General features: G+C 39.6%; 2 protein-coding genes across 3 annotated transcripts; one reads left to right on the plus strand and one right to left on the minus strand.

Annotated features, from left to right (window-relative positions):
- The first annotated feature begins 439 nt into the window (after nucleotides 1-439).
- On the plus strand, nucleotides 440-8,354 carry LOC143851718 (CASP-like protein 5B2). The gene is made up of 3 exons (XM_077361200.1): nucleotides 440-1,071; nucleotides 3,451-3,583; nucleotides 7,787-8,354. Exons 1-3 carry the CDS (start codon nucleotides 941-943, stop codon nucleotides 7,985-7,987), a joined length of 465 nt encoding a protein of 154 aa, XP_077217315.1. The 5' UTR covers nucleotides 440-940; the 3' UTR covers nucleotides 7,988-8,354.
- A 5,230-nt stretch (nucleotides 8,355-13,584) lies between these two features.
- On the minus strand, nucleotides 13,585-17,700 carry LOC143851023 (mannose-1-phosphate guanylyltransferase 1). 2 transcript variants are annotated; one of them, XM_077360348.1, is made up of 6 exons: nucleotides 17,543-17,684; nucleotides 16,169-16,288; nucleotides 15,878-16,044; nucleotides 14,939-15,001; nucleotides 14,613-14,852; nucleotides 13,585-14,525 (listed from the first exon to the last, which is right to left on the minus strand). In XM_077360348.1, exons 3-6 carry the CDS (start codon nucleotides 15,986-15,988, stop codon nucleotides 13,854-13,856), a joined length of 1,086 nt encoding a protein of 361 aa, XP_077216463.1. In that variant the 5' UTR covers nucleotides 15,989-16,044; nucleotides 16,169-16,288; nucleotides 17,543-17,684; the 3' UTR covers nucleotides 13,585-13,853. The 2 variants fall into 2 exon arrangements, with proteins under 2 accessions (XP_077216463.1, XP_077216462.1); XM_077360347.1 differs by lacking the exon at nucleotides 16,169-16,288 and having other exon boundaries at nucleotides 17,543-17,700.
- Between the last annotated feature and the right edge of the window lie 1,435 nt (nucleotides 17,701-19,135).

Below are 19,135 nucleotides of genomic sequence, written 5' to 3' on the forward strand. Positions count from 1 at the left end.
TTACATCATTGTTTGATTCAAGTGTCATGTGAGTGTAATTTCTGCTTCTATGAGTTGAGTTGCCTTGCCAAACAAGAATTTTACTTAAAAAATTGCGTCAACGTGAAAAAACCCGACCCGAACCGACCCGACCCGAGATTTATCATGGGTAGGGCCGGGTTTGGGAATCGTGGGTTTTCCAGAAAAAACCCGACCCGACCCGACCCGACCGACCCGAGTTGCAGCCCTACTAAATATGATTACTATCAGAGAGAAAATATATTCGCCCCCTTTTCTTCCAAGGATCACCTCCTTGAATGATGGACTCTTCTAATCGAATTGCACTTTGATTACCACGTGTAGGGTCAAGATTGATGGAGTACTAAACAATTGTGGTCCGGAGGAGTCCAAAACCCCGTGACTTTTTACCGACAAAGGAAGGCTCTCAAAACCTTGCCCAGGCTTCCATCATTCCGAACACAAACACAAGGAAAAGTTAAACACGAAAAAACAAGGGAGATGATAAATTCGCACCCACTATATGATAATTCGCACCCTTCTTGACATAAATTGTTGCACTTTTTTACGTAAGTACACTTTAGAGGGTAGCGAATTATCCTACAGGGGGTGCGAATTTATCGTCGGCCCAAAAAGCAAAAGAAAAGCGAAAAACGCTCCGAAGATTTTAAAATTCATACGAGGCAGAATTTCTAGGGTTTTACAGAACCCAACGTTCCAGTGGAAAGATTTCTCTCCTGCATCTGATTTCATCAACGTTAAACCCTAATCGGTCTTCTGCCTATTCGAAATCGGTAGCTAGATTGGTGAAAATGGTGGAGATTCAGATGGGAAGGGATTGAAATCTGGTTTCTAGGGTTTTACAGTGCCTTAGGGTTTGAAATCTGATATCTAGGGTTTTACAGGGCCTTTCATTTTAGAGGAAAGGCCCTTAGAAGGGGAAATGAAGAGCTTAGTTGGGGGACCTGGTACGGTAACAGGGCTTCTGTTAAGGACAGGACAGTGTCTGTTCGCTGCAGCTTCGATCGGAGCCATGGTTTCATCTTCTGGATTTTCAAATTACTCTGCTTTTTGGTATCATTCTTTGTCTTTTCAATTCTTTCTATTGTTATATGTTCAGTTTCTTGATATTTCTTCCAATAAATTGACTATACAATCCTTTATATGTTCAGTTTCTTGATATTTGTTCGTATAAATTGAATGTACTATCTTTCTTCTTCTTTTCTAACTGTAATTAGTAGTTTCTTTTTGTTTTCTTTTTAATGTTTTAGTGTTCTATATGGTTTTGTAGGAATTTGATATTTATGGTGTATTTTTATTTTATTTTTTTTGCTTTTGTTGGTGCGTGCTCTTTAGCTTATGTGAGCAAATGGCCCAAATCCTTTTGTCTTAAATTAATGGCTAATGCAACAAGTAATCAAAATAATGGCAATAGTGGCATTACTTGGGAAGATCATCTCACCTACGTTACGGATAAAAAGACGCAAAAGCCTTTTACGTAAAAAGGGCTTGTCATGATAGTAAATGACATACCCAGATGCTGCAGACAAAGTGGGCCCTTTCAGTAGAGGTTTATACCGATGGCGTTTTTCTCAAAGATAACAAGTTTGTCCTTGATTTTCAATTTGTGTATTCCTTGCTCACCCCTTGTTAGCATAGAGGGGTTGTGAGGCCCTCGTCGACAGATAGGAAAGATCTTTTCTAACACATTGCTAAAAATGGTAGACAGGCGGGAGTGTAAACTGGGCTCGTCAATCTGTTGAATTTGCTTCAAGGTTAGGTGAAGGCAGGTAGGTGTAGTAGAAGCTCCCATAGTCATCATGCCTTGTAGTACTCATAAGTCCCTTCAGATACAATTGAAGTTGAGTTCTGGATCTTATTCTTTGGCTTTGGGCTAATTGTCTTATGCCCAAATTCCTTCAAATTGTTTGGTATACCGTATACTAGAAGAAGTTCCTCTGTCAAGAATTCAAGGTCCATCTTAAAAGTTTTATTTGAGTAGTGTAGTGACCGTTTCAAAAGAAAGGTGGAAGTAACTCTTTGGATGCTAGGTAAGTTTGTACTGGCATAAGTTCAAACAAAGCATCATCAATGTTCGAAAGAGTTGATTGATGCAAAATCCATGCCTGAATTTGCTCAAGCTCTAGACGTATGACCTTTCATGTTTCAATAGCCAACCATTGTACTATGATGTTTAAACATAATGGAATTGCTTAATGGAGGATCCATGTGCACAAATTGATCCAAATAGCTTAAGTAGAGGAAGAAAAAATTTATATTCTTGTTGGATGGAGCACATCTCCTCCTTTAACTGTTTGTAGGTTTTAGTGGGGCTGTTGCATTGTATGTTCTAGAACTTGTCTCTAAGAAGAAATTGTCTACATCGGTTCTTTTTTCTTGTTCCCAGTATGCAAAGAACAGCAAAACACTGGATATCCTACCTGAAATTTTCGTTGTTTTGTAAAGCCACACAGGAGTAGTCATTAATTGCTGAATTTGTGATTCATGCACTTGGATCCAGGAGGAGGGTAGCCCCAATATATAGCTGCCTGCTACGCCTCGGAGTTAGGGCCTGTTTGGACAGCCACCAATTCGTGAATTAAGGCATACTTAAATCATCTCATTTGTGGGTTGGGTCATCGGTCCATCCGTGAAAACAGAATCAGAGAAATGTCATTTAATGTGAATTCCCATTCCAATTTGCAAATAAAATGATCTTTCCAGAGAAGTGTTTTTCTCCTCATTCACAAATTAGGCAGCAATGAATTGGGTCATTTTTTAATTGTGCAGGTGTCGAAACAGGCTATTATTTTATTCAAGATTGTGTCATGGAATGGCATTTTATCTTAAGCTTTGGTTCTTATGACTTGAGACACTAGAACACATGAATACATGGTGAATAAACCTTGATCTCAACCATAGTTAGCAAAACGTCATTTGGCAATAAAACAGGACGGCAAAAAGTTTAATACGGTTTTGGTTCAAAAAAACGTAGTCAAAAAATGGAAACACATAAAAATGCATTCAAAACTTTGTAATTTACAAAAATAGTAGGGTTAAAGTTGGAAAGTTGCCCCAAAAACGTGTTTAATACGTTTAAAACGTGTTTAATATTTTTTATTGTAAAAGTTTTAAACGGCAAAAAAATGCCGTTTTTGCTAACTATGACTCAACTAGTAGCATCTTTGATTGTTCGTACAAACACCCTTAAGCTCAAAATAATTCATTTTATGGGCTTAAAAGTGAGCATATCGGACGCTCTGCAGATCAGATGCCCTTTGCTACTCAAATAATGTTGAATGTGATATTTGTTCTGTTCTTGCTGACCTTCTTAAGCTCCTCATGTGTTTCAGATTTTCTTTCTAATAAGTTAGTTTATACATGCAAGAAACTGTTAAGGTGTTGTTGCTTCCATTCAGCCATATGCTTTGACATTGTTATACTTTGCATCAGCTATTTGATTGCTTCTATGGGGCTCCAAGTGCTGTGGAGCCTGGGACTAGCAGGTCTTGACGTCTATGCTCTGAGGATTAAGAGAGACCTTCAAAATCCTGTCTTAGTGAGCCTGTTTGTGGTTGGGGACTGGGTAATTAATTGTCCTTTCTAAGCTCTCATTTATTTTGCCCTTATGAACTGCACAACTCACATGAACATGCTCTTACAGAAGTTAGGCAGATGCATTCTTGAGAAAAGAGCGATTCATTTACCAAAATTTTTTTTGATAGTCAAATTTGGAAAAATGTTCATTCATATATTTTGTGCCTTACAATTTAGTATAAAATGGCAGGAAATATGTTCTAACAAAAGAGGCCTCCAGCACAACCTGATTTGCTCCTTACAGCATGGCATTCCTACGTGATAGCCTATTTGTTTGCTTGTGCGTGGGCACTTGCTGTTAGATGCCGATCAGGGCCAGTGGAACATATTTTGTTGCAGCACATCTCCTGACATTATTTTGTTTCTCATGACATACAAATCGGAACACTTTTTTTTCTCTTATAAATAATAATACCTGACTATTCTACAAGTGACTAGTTGATGAAAATGGCCGTGGAAGCGATTTACCGGTGATCTTGCGGATCGGATCTCCGATTGTGTAGGGATGAAAATACTGACCAGATCTTCATTTTTTTTGTGTGTGTTTTCTTCTTCAATTTGATTTAGGATCTTGCAAGGGGCTGCAATATCTTCAAGAAAACCAAAATATCCTTGATTCACAAGGAGAAAATAGCTTGGATTAGAAGAATAAGCTGAAAATTCCAGCTTTAAACCCTCAATTCCATGAGAAAAACACAAGAAAACCTTCTCCTTACATGGAGAAATTTCCCTTCAATTTCTTAAATCTGAGATTCCTTTTTCAAATTTCAAATTCAAATCGAAGCTATTACAAAATGAGAGGGAAATGCCTTTTATAGGCTGCTCAGACAATGTGAAAGACAACTATGCCCCTACTTAAGCTAAAATGACTAAAAAGGACAATTATAACACAAAATAACCAAACTACCCCTACTAGTTCAAAATGACATAAAAGCACATGAAAACCAATAAAATAACCAAACTACCACTAAACAAAAGAAAATCCTATACTAATGAGAAAATATGGTCCGATGTAGTAAATCCAAAGGGGATGCTCCTGCATCAAACTCCTTTTCTTGAAAGAACTCATCCTCAAGTTCCCCATCAGCCTTGCTGTCGTGGTAGTCCGCCCGGGTCAAATACGTAAATGACCCACCCTCGCAGTAGGAGTTGAAGGCCATCAAAGACAATCCACCACACGTAACTCAGCAAAAGTGGCCCATCCTGGCAAGCGTGGTGGAATGGAAGAGTAGTATCTTATATCAAATCAAAGATCGACCGACAATAGCGGAGAAGTAGTAGACCACCATACGCATCAATGGTCTCGTCTGCAATGACTATGGGCAGGATCATCTCAACATGTGGCACATCTGCTGGTATCTACCCTGCGAATATAGGAGAACTAGGCTCAATTGCAACTGTCGCATCTCGACGCTCCTCATCTTCATCTATAAGTGTCAAGGCACCTACATGATCAGTCACAATGCTCACCATGGCCTCTATGTCTGCAATAGGCTCTGAATCGGCATGCTCTACCACAATATCAATGCCACTATCGGCCTCATCATCATCAACAATTGGCGCATCACCAGCATCATCATCGTCACTAATGCTAAGCTCATCACCGTCCGTGAGTGGCTCTAGAAAAATGGTCTTCTCTACCACATCCTGACACTCTTCTCATCATCAGCATCAGTAGTAGTGGCAATAGGTGGAGATAGACATCGAGTGGGACAGCTCCACATATCATGGTCAAACATACCACACCAAATACATCTCACTGGTGCTCTAACAGTAGTGGATGGAATGACAACATGTCGAACTGGTGGTGAAGGTAATGGAATCGTCTCCTGCATCCTAGACCTCTGTCGCGTCAAATGCGGATAATAGTATGGAATCAACTCGAGCTCAAGTGCCTTCTTCATCTCATCCCATGTCCGAATCGGCGGATTGTCAATCTCCTGTCGACGATGTAGTAAGCTACTCCACCATGCACGCGCCTCACCTCGGAATCGGGAAGCGACCAAAGGTACCTGATGATATGGACGAACTCTCTAGATCCAGAAAACCTCCTCAACAATGCTCATCCAATCAAAGATCTCATCATCTTCCATTTCCCGATGGAACTCAGGGATCTTCATCCATCTATCACCATACAAGTGCGAAGAATATCTAGAGACTAGTAGGTATGTAAAATCCTGCTCATAATCATCTTTCATATACCCATCCCACTCTCGTTCTTGAAAAGATATCCTACTTAAGGGAAGGGACTTGGTGTTCTTTGCAGCCATGTCTCCAATGTACTCCTAGGCTATGAAATCTTTGACTGGCAATGGACGATCAGTCAGCCATATTAACTAATCAGCTAAAAACTATACAATTGAGCCAGAGACTCTCTACACTGTATTCTAGCCTATGATTTGGCCGACACTTTGAATTTATTGCCCACACACGTGTCGTGTCGGACACGACACCTGTGTCCACACGTGTTGACACTCCTTTAGACACTTTTAAGTGTACTGGTAGAAGTGACTGTAACTTTATATTTATGTATGTGTTTGAGTGTGACACTATTTATAGATTTTTAGGGTTTGCCATGTTAGATGCCTCATACCTTGTCGAAACTCGGCACACGAATCAGTGTCCACAAATCATGATTATATGTAACCTTATATTTTAGGCGTATCCCCGTTTCTAAATTTTGGGAGTTCGCCGTGTCAGACACTCCGTGTCCGTGTCCACAAATCATAGATTCTAGCACACCACCACCTAGACTATTCAACTTACAAGACAGCTTCAAGCAAGGGCCTTAACAAGCGTCAGCACAAGACCAAGTGAAACATGTGCAAAAAACTGAGTCTAATGAAGACCAGTTGGCATTCTGGACATGCAATTGAAGAACTCGTGGAAGAAGCTATTTTCACTCAATCCATAACCAGTTGACATCACTCTTGGTATCTGAAAGCACCAACAATGGTTCTACAGAACAGCGTTGTGGTTGCAATTTAAGGCCATCTGAGGTGGCTCTTGATGATCTTTAATTTAAAGGGTATCCTGTTCCCATAATTTTCATTTACATGATCTGAGTTGGTTATTTGATGGTTGAGAACCATAACTCCATAATAGTCACCTATTCGCAGCAATGCCCATGGTACTCTAGAAGGGCATTGGTACTCTGGAAGTGGATCTGAGGTGGTGGTGGAATAGAAATATGAAAACCACATTCGAAGAATAATGGAAGCGCAAATCCCTCATAAAGATAAAAGTAGTTGGAAATATCTCGATATACTGCTCTTGGACTGGCACGATAGCAATGGGCCGCTCCAGTCCAAGATCCTCATCTGCGAAGTCATCCTCTACCAAGTAGTCCTCTGATATCCCTCTGCTAAAAGTCTCAATAATATCCTCCTCATCTGGCACAATTGGAATTATGGGAAAATCATACCCATTTTCTCTCCATACATATATAAACCCTATTTCCTCTACCCACAACCACAACTAAGGGAGCGAATTGTTCTACTTTTTTTTTCTGAAAGATTTTTACATTCCTCTACAAATGTTCTACTTTATCTTCACAACAAATTGTGTTATTTGTTTAAGGGATACTAATTAAATTAGTTTCCATTATATTATATATGCAAAGTGAGCCCTTAAACCATGACCTGATGACAAGTGGTTCTGCTATGTCATCTTACCTTTTGTGTCAGAATACTTCTTTGTGGGGATATAGGTTCTCAAACTTGCAAACCAACCAATACCTTTTCTTGGGGGGTTCAGAACCTCTTTGATAACACTGATTGTCCACCAGGATTTCCCCCTTGGCATCCCATGTCGGAACTAGCCTGGTATCGTCCTTTTCATATTGCCCTGAACTCAATCATCAGTTACTTCAGCAATAGGTAATTTGTATGAAAGCACCCATAGTCTTTATAGTTATGACAATAGGAGCATACTAGACTTATGAGACACCCATCCTAGTTTTTCACCCCTTACATCTCTTCTTCGAGTGTCAGTCACTCTGTTATGTATACTATACTGGTTGTAGAGTGCAATCTTGTGGTGGTCTTTCTTATTTGTTTTTATTGAATGTGACTTCCGGACAGTGAGATTGAGAATTGTTCAACTATAATATCCTTGTTTTGGATTCGAATACATATTATTCTTTCTTATTGTTTAGAAAATTGTTTAACTAAACTGATATTATTTACGGCAGGTGACCGCAACCCTATCACTTGCAGCAGCATGCTCGTCGGCCGGGGTGTCGGTTCTGTTTGCGAGAGACACAAACTACTGCAGAACTATTCTCTTCCTCCCTTGTAACAGGTTCCAAATCTCCGTAGCTTTAGGTTTCATCACTTGGTTGCTTATTGCCTTGTCTTCTTTAGTCATGTTTTGGCTCTTGGCCTCTATTTAGTGACTCAGTTTGTGGATTCCCCATTACTTTTTGTATATGTTATGTCTGTAACATTCTCTTTGTTTGTCAACAATGACCAAATTAACTAACGGTGAACAGTGGAACACATAGTAATGCTTGTTCATGCTTGGGATTTTTGCCATTAAGTCCCTAGTTAGTAAAATATTTTGTCGGGTAAAAGGCAGCTTTTGTTTGTGGCTCTTTTGAACATTTCTTGGGTGATGTGCAGTGTCATGGATATTATGATCTGGCAAACAAGCGCTTTGTAGATGCTTTGGTTATCTTGTATATGAGGTGATGCAGGTGCAATTGATCTCTCATAATGTTTTACCAGGGTGACATGCCTATTAAAATTTTATCTCTTTAATTTGTTTTGGGATCGACTCCGAGAGTTTTTTCAATATTTATGAAGCTCTTGATCAATAGTCTGATCAACCTGCAATTGCGATTGGAATATCTGCATCATCTTAACAACCAATCCTAGCATCTTAACAACCAATCCTAGCAAATTTCCTAAAGTTGTGAAGATCCAACAGTTGTCGATTCTAGGCAAGTTTCGCAATGGCGGGAGCCTCGTGCACTGGGCCACCTTTTTTGTCTAATTTTGAGAATTTCTTTGTTTCCCATTAAAACCCTATTTTTGAGTTCAATAAAAAAAAAAATTTAGAAAGCCCAATTAACACTTCTGACCACCTTTTAGCTGTCCAGCCTTCGCTAGAAGTTTCTACCTCAATTTGATTGCTCCTATCTCATCTTAGTTTCAGATGCAATAGTTGGATCAGCCTAAAATTTGAGTTTAGGAGAACAATCTTAAAAAAGAGGGAATTCCTCAATTGTAGGTCAAATTCGCCTTTTAGATCAATGACTAGAATTCTGTGAAATTGACTGATTGCAGGAAGTTTAATGGTAAGGGAAACAGATGTAGAGGTATTTTAAGATCAAAAGGGTATGAAGAAACTTATGTCGGATAGGAGCTAAGACATCGTACCCAGAAGATGGAATATCACATCCATTAGCTGCAAGGGCAAACACATATTCTTCATTCAATTTCTCTCTTTAGAATGGCCAAAGACCTACAATAGACTTTCCACCCTAGATAACTCCACTTTTTCCACATCTCCAAGACATAAACCCCAACTATATGTTCACTAACATGGAGTCTTAAGTTCACTAAAGCATGGACTCTTAATTGAGTAAAATATAGGCTCGCAAATGAAAACTCCAAACATAACTTAAGACTCCCTATCGGGAAAGTTGCCTTGTTTCCCACTACCACTTTCCTATTTGACTAGGTTTGTGAATTCCATGTGGTCGGAAGGTAAAACATGAAAGTTGTGTTTTTTAGGTTTTGTAAAACCTAAGGTATAAAAATGCGGAGGCTTTTTTCTCTTGAGAGGCCCTTTGTGTGGCGGCTGCACAGAAGTGTGGGCGTGAGAGTGAAAAAGAGAAAAAGAGAAAAAGAGAAAAAGAGAAGGGAGAGAGAGAGAGAGAGAGAGAGAGAGAGAGAGAGAGAGATTCTTCTCGGGTTTCTTTTGTTTGCGGTCTTGATTGAGAAGGCAAAGGTTGGCGGTTTGCGGGTTTTCGGGTTTGGGCGAACCCGTTGTGGTCTTTGTAATTTTGCTTTCTCATAGTGGAAGATTGTGTTCTCGCCCGTTGACATAGGCATCTTGGCCGAACCACGTAAACTCTCGGTATTCATCTTGTGGTCTATATTTATTTTACTTTTCTGTACTTGTGCACAATCGGATCGGATTTGGAGTGGGCGTGAGAGAGAGAGAGAGAGAGAGAGAGAGAGAGAGAGAGGAGTGATTCTTCTCAGGTTTCTTTTGTTTGCGGTCTTGATTGATAAGGCATAGGTTGGCGGTTGGCGGTTGGCGGTTGGCGGTTGGCGGTTTGCGGGTTTTTGGGTTTGGGTTAACCCGTTGTGGTCTTTGTAATTTTGCTTTCTCATAGTGGAAGATTGCGTTCTCGCCCATTGACATAGGTGTCTTGGCCGAACCACGTAAACTCTTGGTGTTCATCTTATGGCTTATATTTATTTTACTTTTCCGTACTTGTGCACAATCGGATCAGATTTGGACTGGTGAATTTCTCAACAAGTGATATCGAAGTGAGGTTGGAACAATCGTTGTGCATAGGTGAAACGTTCGTGGGTGTTGTGGTTACAACGATTTTTTAGGGTAGAAAGATTGTCCGAGAAATTCTCGTTTGAGGTCTTCACATTGAGAGTGATATGAGATGACAGTAAAATTGAGTTTTACCTCATTCAACATTGACATGTTCAACAAAGGGGCAATTTCACCTTATGGGAGATGACGGTGAAGGACATCCTTGTTCAATAGGGCCTGATTAAGGCGTTGAATGAAAATGATGAGAAGTCGGAAAAGATGATGAATACCGAGTGTATAGGATTATATCGTCTAGTGAGGGACATGGTAACTAGTGTTCCTAACATCTCGATGGCTGGATGGAAATGGAGTGGCGTGCACATGCGTATGGTCTCTTTTGTAGTTGGTGTAGAGATGGGTATCTAGGTTGCATACGATGGCGAACCATGTAAACTGTCGGTATTCATCTTGTGGTTTGTGTTTATTTTACTTTTCCATTTACATGTGCACGATCGAATCATATTTGGATTGGCAGATTTTCTCAACAATTGATATCAGAGCGACGTTGGGGCTATCGTTGTGGTTGTATCGTAGTTAGAGTAATCCTTGAGGGTAGAAAGGTTGTTCGAGAAATTCTCATTTGACGTAGAACTTCGCATCGAGGGTGATATGAGATGACAGTAAAATCGAGTTCTACATAGACATAGTTCAACACTTACAGATTTGACATAAAGGACAATTTATGAGGATGAAGGACATCCTTGTTCAATAATGCCTGATTAAGGAATCGAAGGGAAAGGATGTGAAGCTGGAGAAGATATAGGATCCACTCGACACGGTCTAGCATTCCTAAGATCTCGATTGTCGGTTGAAAACGGAACAGTAGAAAACCTCAGTGATAAGATATTAGAGTACTAGACAACTATTTTCCCTTGGTACAAAAGAATAGATATTATACGATATTAGCATAAGAATAAGAGTTGGTAGACAACCTTGGTGATAAAATATTATAGTACATAGTTATTTATAAAGTATTTTAAGTCTACTACGTAGATAATCTTTGATATATAATTATCAAGCATCATCTTATAAAATCTGATGCTTGCAGAATCTGCAGTGAGTAATGATATTATAATATGGGATTTGCTAGGCCATTTCAAGGAAAGCCAATTTTACGGTACAATTGCAGGAGACAAGAGCCACAGAGGCTCACTTTTTAGCAAATTTTGTCGTATTCATTTAATTAATCTGAGGTGGCTTCATTCTCCTGCAAAAGTGAGCTTGCAGATGGCAATTTCCAATTTCCTGGAAATTGCCTAGCAAATCCCATCCCATATAATATATACACATCGTTATCCCTAATAACCCATGATTACTCTCTCTCTCTCTCTCTCTCTCTCTCTCTCGGGCCCCATGTCTTAGGCTAGTGGGTTTCCAATTTGAAATTTGTCCTATAGCAAAGAAATGCTCTTCATGTGTTTCCCTTTGAAAAAAGGTTATAAAGAAATACACGTAGCACAGCAAAAGTAGTCATCTCCTTGTTCATTGCCGATAGAAACTTTGTTTCATTCAAAAATAAAAAAATATTCATCTCCTGCCCTCCCACGTGGTTGGCATGTGCTGTCCGTACTGTCAACAGAAGAGAAAGGTCGTTAGACGTGGCTTTGATTGCTCCCATTATGGAGAGTAAATGGAAATTTAATGTGGATGTGGAGGTATTTGGATTGCTACCACACAAACCACAAATCAAAGCCAGAAATTTAAAGGCAGGTAATAGGACAAGGAACAAGGCATTCCTTAGAGCTGCTGCCTTTCCACATTCATGCGTCTTTCCTATCACTACATTACAAACCACTTATATGGCAGTTTCCTTCACCCTCTTCCCTCCGGTTGGAAGTACCCTCTTTTCTCTCTCTCTCTCTCATTTTATATTCAAAACTCAATTTCAAATCCAAATACAAAATATGAAGTATCCAAACGGGCCCTAAGTGTTCTCCGGACCAAAAAAGGACGGTGGTGATAGACTATTCTCTAATATTTTATATAAAAAGATGCCATGGGAATATAAAATATAACGGAAAAGTGAGCGTACTCATCGGTCGAGCTACAAACAGTGCGGGCCCACATTGTTTGGGTGATCCAAACTATTCATTTGAAAGGCCCTTACCTACATAGAGTGTCCACAAAAAATCAGATACATAGGATCATCCTAACTCATTTTCCCTCCACATTTGGATAGGTTAGGATGATCCTATGAGGCTGATTTTTTGTGGACACCCTATCTAGGTAAGGACTTTTCAAATGAATGGTTTGGATCACCCAAAAAATGTGGGCCTCCACTGTTTTAGCCGACCGAGTAGATAAGCTTATCTACTCGACCCAGTACGCTCACTTTTCCCAATAAGAGCTCCAACTGCTCACTTTTCCCAATAAGAGCTCCGACTGGAGTGTAAATGGGATTTTAACCAAAAGAAGTGTACAACAAGGCTGAAATTTTATTTGATAATACATGCTTAAGTGTGGCCAAAGCAAACCCTAGTTGTCGGTGTGGCAAGATCGTGCCCTCTGTTGATATAGTCATAACTATGAGAGAGTCAAAGGAATTTTGAGCGACTTTTTTTAGGCAAAAAGCAAACATGAATAAAAACTCAACCTCGGGTGAGTCAAACAATGACACAAGAGAGTTGAAACTATGGGTTTTAGGGTTTAATACATTGGCGTGTAAATCTGTGTAGGTTGAAACTATGGGTTTTAGGGTTTAATACATTGGAGTGCAGATCTAGGGCTGCAACTCGGGTCGGGCGGGTCGGGTTTTGGAGAACCCAACCCTACCCGAGAAATATCTCGGTTCGGGTCGGGTTGGGTTTTTTTTCGGAAAACCCACGATTCCCAAACCCGGCCCTACCCATGATAAATCTCGGGGTCAGGTCGGGTCGTGTTTTTTCACGTTGACGCAATTTTTTAAGGAAAATTCTTGTTTGGCAAGGCAACTCAACTCATAGAAGTAGAAATTACACTTGAATCAAACAATGATGTAATTACACTCACATTACACTTGAATCAAACAATGCTATAATCAAACAATGTTGTAATTACAATCAAACAATGCTGAATCAAACACTTTAATCAACTCAACTCATAGAAGCAGAAATTACACTCACATACAATAACAGTGGGTGCGTGAGTTTTCACTTTTAACTTTTAACTAACAATAGAAAAAAATGTACATACTATAACTTATGTAACTCGGGTCGGGTCGGGCCCCTTCAAACCCGGCTCGACCCGAGATTCATGCGGGCTTTTGAATGCTCAACCCGGCTCGACCCGAAACCCATGAAACCTGAACCCAACCCAGGCTATTTTCAGGTCGGGTCGATGCGGGTCGGGTAAAACCCGGCTCGAGTTGCAGCCCTACGCAAATCCATGAAGTTCCACATCAACAAAAATTAAAGTGGGAGACCAAAAAAACACTATCATAAGCATTGCATATACACAAAGTTTTCCAATTAATATCAACACAACAACTAACCAATATACATATCCGAAAAAGGAAACATGGATATAAATTATTCTTTCCACCTCAAAGCTTCTCTCTTCAAACTGAGAAATACTAAAGACAGACATAAGTTTTACACTTGCAAACAAGACCGAAAATGAAAAGACAAAACAAACCTACCATGTTTACAATCACACTCTCAAGCAGACCTCTTTGCATTCAACACCACAAATGAACTGAACCATCATAGTGTTTTGGAGCTTCACATAACGATTTCGGGCTTCAAGATGCTGGATTTTATCTCCTTGTGAGGGAGGACAACACCTCCATTGCTGTATATCTCATCACAAACATGAACATCTTCTCCGAGGATAGTCATATTCTCAACACGGGCCCATTGCCCGACCGTCGAGTGCCAACCGATGATACTGCTGGAGATGCACGCGTGCTTCTTGATACGGACCCCGCGCATCACGGTGCATCGTGAAAGCCTCACTCCAGACTCGACCACGCAGCCTGGACCAATAGCGACGTCGGGCCCGATCAGACACCCCTCCCCAATCACTGCACTCTCATGAACCAAGACGTTTCCAACAATGTGTGGGCCAATGGCCAATTGAGAGGAGGATTTCTTGCGCAATGAAGCCAAATACAGTCTCAAGCCTGTGATGTAGTCCCTTGGCTGTCCAATATCCATCCAGAATCCTGGTAAGACCATGCCGTAGAGCTTTTGCTCCTTGGCAATATTAGGGAATACTTCTTTCTCAATCGAGGTCGGTCTCAGTTGGATCCGATCAAGAACAGAGGGGTTCAGAAGGTAGATCCCTGCGTTGATTTTGTTACCAACGAATATTTTTGGTTTTTCAACGAATTTTTCCACCTTTCCAGTTGCCTCCTCCATGACCACGACACCATATTTGGATGGCTCATCCACCTATCAATATAGAAACTTGTTTAGAAGCTTTTTTCATGGAAGAGCGTACTCGAGAAACAGAGCAAAGGGCAATAAATTTTGAATTACCTTGGTTACCATGATGGAGGCCTCTCCACCATGAGCTTTGTGGAATTGAATCATTTCTTTAAGTGGGTAGTCGCTGATGACATCACTGTTGAGGACGAAAAACGGCTCACCAGAATCATCAATCAGCTTGTCTCTTGCGAGAGCTAGTGGACCTGCAGTGCCGAGAGGCTCAGTCTCTCGTGAGCAGGTAATCTTGATCCCAAGTTTAGCCTCAAATTCCTTCAAGAAATTCATCATCACCTGCAAAAACACAAATTTAGCTACAAAGTGATCTAATTGAGTATTGATAGTTTGATGGGATGGCATGGGTGTTTCGTTTGTTATACCTCTGGTTGGTAATTGATGGCTAAAACCACTTCAGTTACGCCTATTGCTTTTAGAGCTTCGATCTGACAAAAAGTAATATACACAAATGACTCATTGTTAGTACATTGAACAAGATTCATCTATGAAAATAAACAGAGAAATAAAAGAAGAGCATTCATTTTTGCAAAACATAAGGCTAAAACTGCAAGAACCTTGTTATCCAATAGGATATAGAATCTATGTAAGCGAAGAACAAAGGGTAGTATAAGAAGGTTGGATTCATCTCCTGAAATTAGAATTCATTAAAGTAGATGAGAATAATTTGTTCTTTCTTCTACAGTGGGCAATAAAAAACAGTTTTTTCAAGCTAATGGTGGTTTGACCTGACTTACAATTAATAAAGGAATTAGATCCAAGAGACGAAGATTGAATACTCAAAAATCTATTCAAAAGGAAATTTACCCATGAACTTAAATGGTAAATATGGAGTACTTTCATACTGTTGACAGAAAACTTGTTTCTAAAAAAAATCTCATGGAGAATTTAGAGAAGTAAGCAACTCTTGCATAAATATAGGGCTTGGACTCAAGCAATTTGAGTATCAACACCTCAAAACAAGGCTTGAACTCAAGCAACTTAGAGTATCAACGCATCAAAAGACTCAAGCAACTTAGAGTATCAATGCATCAAACGACTCAGGCAACTTAGAGTATCAACGCATCAAAAGACTCAAACAACTTAGAGTAACAACGCCTCAAATCCAATACACAGCGATTGAAAGAGATCTAGCCATTCAAAATCCTTCTCAAAAAAATAGACCCAATTGAATATTATTGAAAGAAATAAGAGTATAACAAGATTCAACATGTTCAAGAGAAAATAAAAAGAATCTTCCCACTTAGCATCCAGAAAAAGGCTATCTCTTCGTTAAATACAAACACAATCGTTATGAAATATACCTGATGCAGGATCATGGGCTTGTTGGCAAAATCAACAAGTGGCTTGGGGACACTGAGTGTCAATGGACGCAACCGTGTACCAAATCCTCCGACGAGAATGAGCGCCTTCATGGTGAAAATATAAGCCCCTAATTCTCCGGTAGATCGAACAGTCAAACCTAATTCTCCTGTAGATCGAAAAATCAAATGCTCAGAAAGCAATGCAACATAAGGGAAACATTGGCCAACCTGTAGTAACCAAGCCTATCCTTATCTAGATATCACAAAAGATACTCCTTTACGGAACTCTACCCTAATGCCTGTTATTTCTAATCATGACAAGGAACTAGTTATCGGTGTTAGCAGCCGGGTGTCCATCTGAACTTGACACGGATTCTACCAGCCGCTTTATGAAGGAGAGAACACCAAATTCTGCCATAGGAATACAAGAAAACCAGGGAGATTTAAAGCCAGAGAGTCAAAAAAGGGTTCCAAAAGAGAGTACCAGGTGTTGAAACAAGAGCTAATGTGCTAATTAGTAAGGAAATACGTAGTATATTTTAGATGGAACAAGGATACAAATTCCAGCCAACATACAGACTGGATTTTGGCCAGCCAAATCCTGAAATTTAAAGCCTAGTCGAGAAAGGGTTCCAAAAGAGGGCACCAGGTGTTGAAACAAAGGCCAATGTGCCAAATTAGTACGGAAATATGTCACTATATATTACATGGAACAAGGAAACAAATTCCAGCTAACATACATAATGGATTTTCGCCAGAGCGTTGAATTTCCCAAAGCTTCCAAATCGAAACAATTTGCAGATATAAATATGATTTGTAATCTTTCGCCTAAATTTGGGATTGCATTTAGAACAACGAAATAATCGAAATTTCAAATGTCATTAAATTATGACTGTCCTTTTTTAGACAGTAGAAACAACTGCAGATAAATTTAAAAGAAAGAATGACCAAAAGCATGCCCTAATTTAAAACCTACAAAAAACTACTAAAGCGCTCATCATGGTTTTTTTTTTTTTACCTTGAAATGGTGCTGAAAGGAAGATGAAAGGGATATAGTAGTAAAAATAAGGAATTTTAAGGGCCTATTAAAGAAAATCACAGAATCAAAGGTCAGATCTGAGAATTAGGTCGAAATTAACCACTGCTTTCTGTAAAATACAACTCTGAAGAATCAAAGTAGTGAAAAATCAAAAGGAATAGCAGGTCTTCTCAAAAGAACAAACAGACAAAAACGTTAAAGGATCATAACAGCTGTTGAAAACCAAAGCTCGTTAAAAACAACGAATTGAGTCGAAGAAACATCCGAAACTGACCCGAAATCTCGTGAAATTCATAGAATACGTGGCGGAAAAACCAGATCTACATAAAACAGATGAATTTCGAACAATATAAGCAAAAATTGAATCTTTTTAGCAAAACAAAGAAACTACTCGAAGAATCTAAGGCAACAGATCCGGATCGCGCGAAATTCAAAGCAACACATCACAAAAACAAGATCTTACCTACATTACCGAAATCCTTTCGAGATCTACATTAAAATGTCCGGAAAAAAATAGGAAAACATCGTCAGGTGTCTAAAAAGCTACCGAAAGCTCCGATCTGGCGTAAAATCTCACGTAGAACAGAAAAAAAAACAGAGAATCGATGACAATCTCCAAATCTTACCGGAAACTGGTCAGATTCTTGCCGGAAAACGAGATTCCGGCGGCTAGTCACCGTGCGATCTGAATTTTCCGATCGGAATTTTTGGCGCCCTAAAACGGATCGTTATATTCGTGGTTGGAGCAGCGAGGGAGAATTTAGTAGGCAGAAACCCTTTATATAAAGTCCTTTTCTCGGACTCTAAATTAATTATTTTTTAAATTTGGGCTTTCCTTTCTCTTGTTTAAGAAATCGAGTCACGTCCGCATACGGCAAGGCTTTTCGCGTTTTTTTTGAGTTTGCCACTTTGCCAGCGATGAGACCTCTTCTAATTACATTTCAAAAGGAAAATGTTATCAGCACTACCATATTTTGATGATTGTACTCCTCACTTTATTAAAAAGTAAGGTATGGCCCGTACCATAGGATGATCCAAACCGTCCATTAGATGGGCCATAGCCTAAATATGTTGTGCCCTAAAAATCATTTCCATAGGTTGATCCTATCCCTCCGATCTATACAGGGACGGAGTCTTAGAGGGTTGATCCTAATCCTCTCTAGATTGGAGGGTTAGGATCAACCTATGGAAATGATTTTTGGGGCACAACTTATTTAGGCTGTGGCTCATCTAATAGACGGTTTGGATCATCCTACGGTGCTGACCATACCTTACTTTTTAATAAAGTGAGGAGTGCGATCATCAAAATATGGTAGTGCTGATAACATCTCCCTTAAAAAAAGGAGTTGATTTTTTCACCCCCGTTGTAGCAAATACGCCCCCTTGGCCCTTCTTGACGCAAGAAGCTTTAAAAGTCTGCCCACAATTCAGGCTAACAAGGGGCGCTAACAGGGGGCACAGTAGCGCATTATCCTTCGGGGGTGGGGGGGCGAAAAAATCATCTCCCTTAAAAAATGCCCATGTATAATTTATTTGTATTGTCGATTTAATAGGTGAGAAATTTACGATTTCTAAATTGTTTTCACTTTTCAGGGATATTTTGGTAAGATTGCGGTCACATGCAGTGAAAGCGATGGGTAAAGAGGGAAAATAGGGAATAGATAAAAACTAGATTGCATAAGAAGATTAGAGGTTTACAAAGTCACAACATACAAAATCTATTAATAAAATACAAAAAAATAAGATAAATTCTAATAACAATGTGGAAATAATCAAAACAAGTATATATATTAACAGTGGCAGAGCCAGGATTTATACATAAGGGGGCAAGTTTATACAGGCTTGTGCGTAAGGGGGGCAGGCCTTCAAATTTTAAAGGGAGCTGGGTCCAATTGAGTTCGGCCTATTAAGGATTTGGCCCAACTCAAGAGGGGAAACTGCCCCCCTACTGCTACATGTAGCTCCGCCCTTGTATATTAACAAAGGGAAATGATATCAGCACAACCATGCTTTAATTGCACAAACTCAGCTTGTCTTTTCCTTAACAAAATGGAAAAAGTTCAGATGTAGAGAAGCCTAGATAAAATAAAATAATATTTTTGAGAATAAGAGAGGGGTGGGGAACTTCCCCGGGATTTTGAGAATTGATTGTGAGTCTAAAACTGATTATTGGACTCAAAATTAAGACCATGTTCATTTAAGATTATGGCAATCAATTG

The sequence above is a fragment of the Tasmannia lanceolata genome, unplaced genomic scaffold (assembly GCF_043159265.1).
Source record: "Tasmannia lanceolata isolate RefF3 unplaced genomic scaffold, GAP_Taslan_0.1 ptg000018l, whole genome shotgun sequence".
Lineage (NCBI taxonomy): Eukaryota > Viridiplantae > Streptophyta > Magnoliopsida > Canellales > Winteraceae > Tasmannia > Tasmannia lanceolata.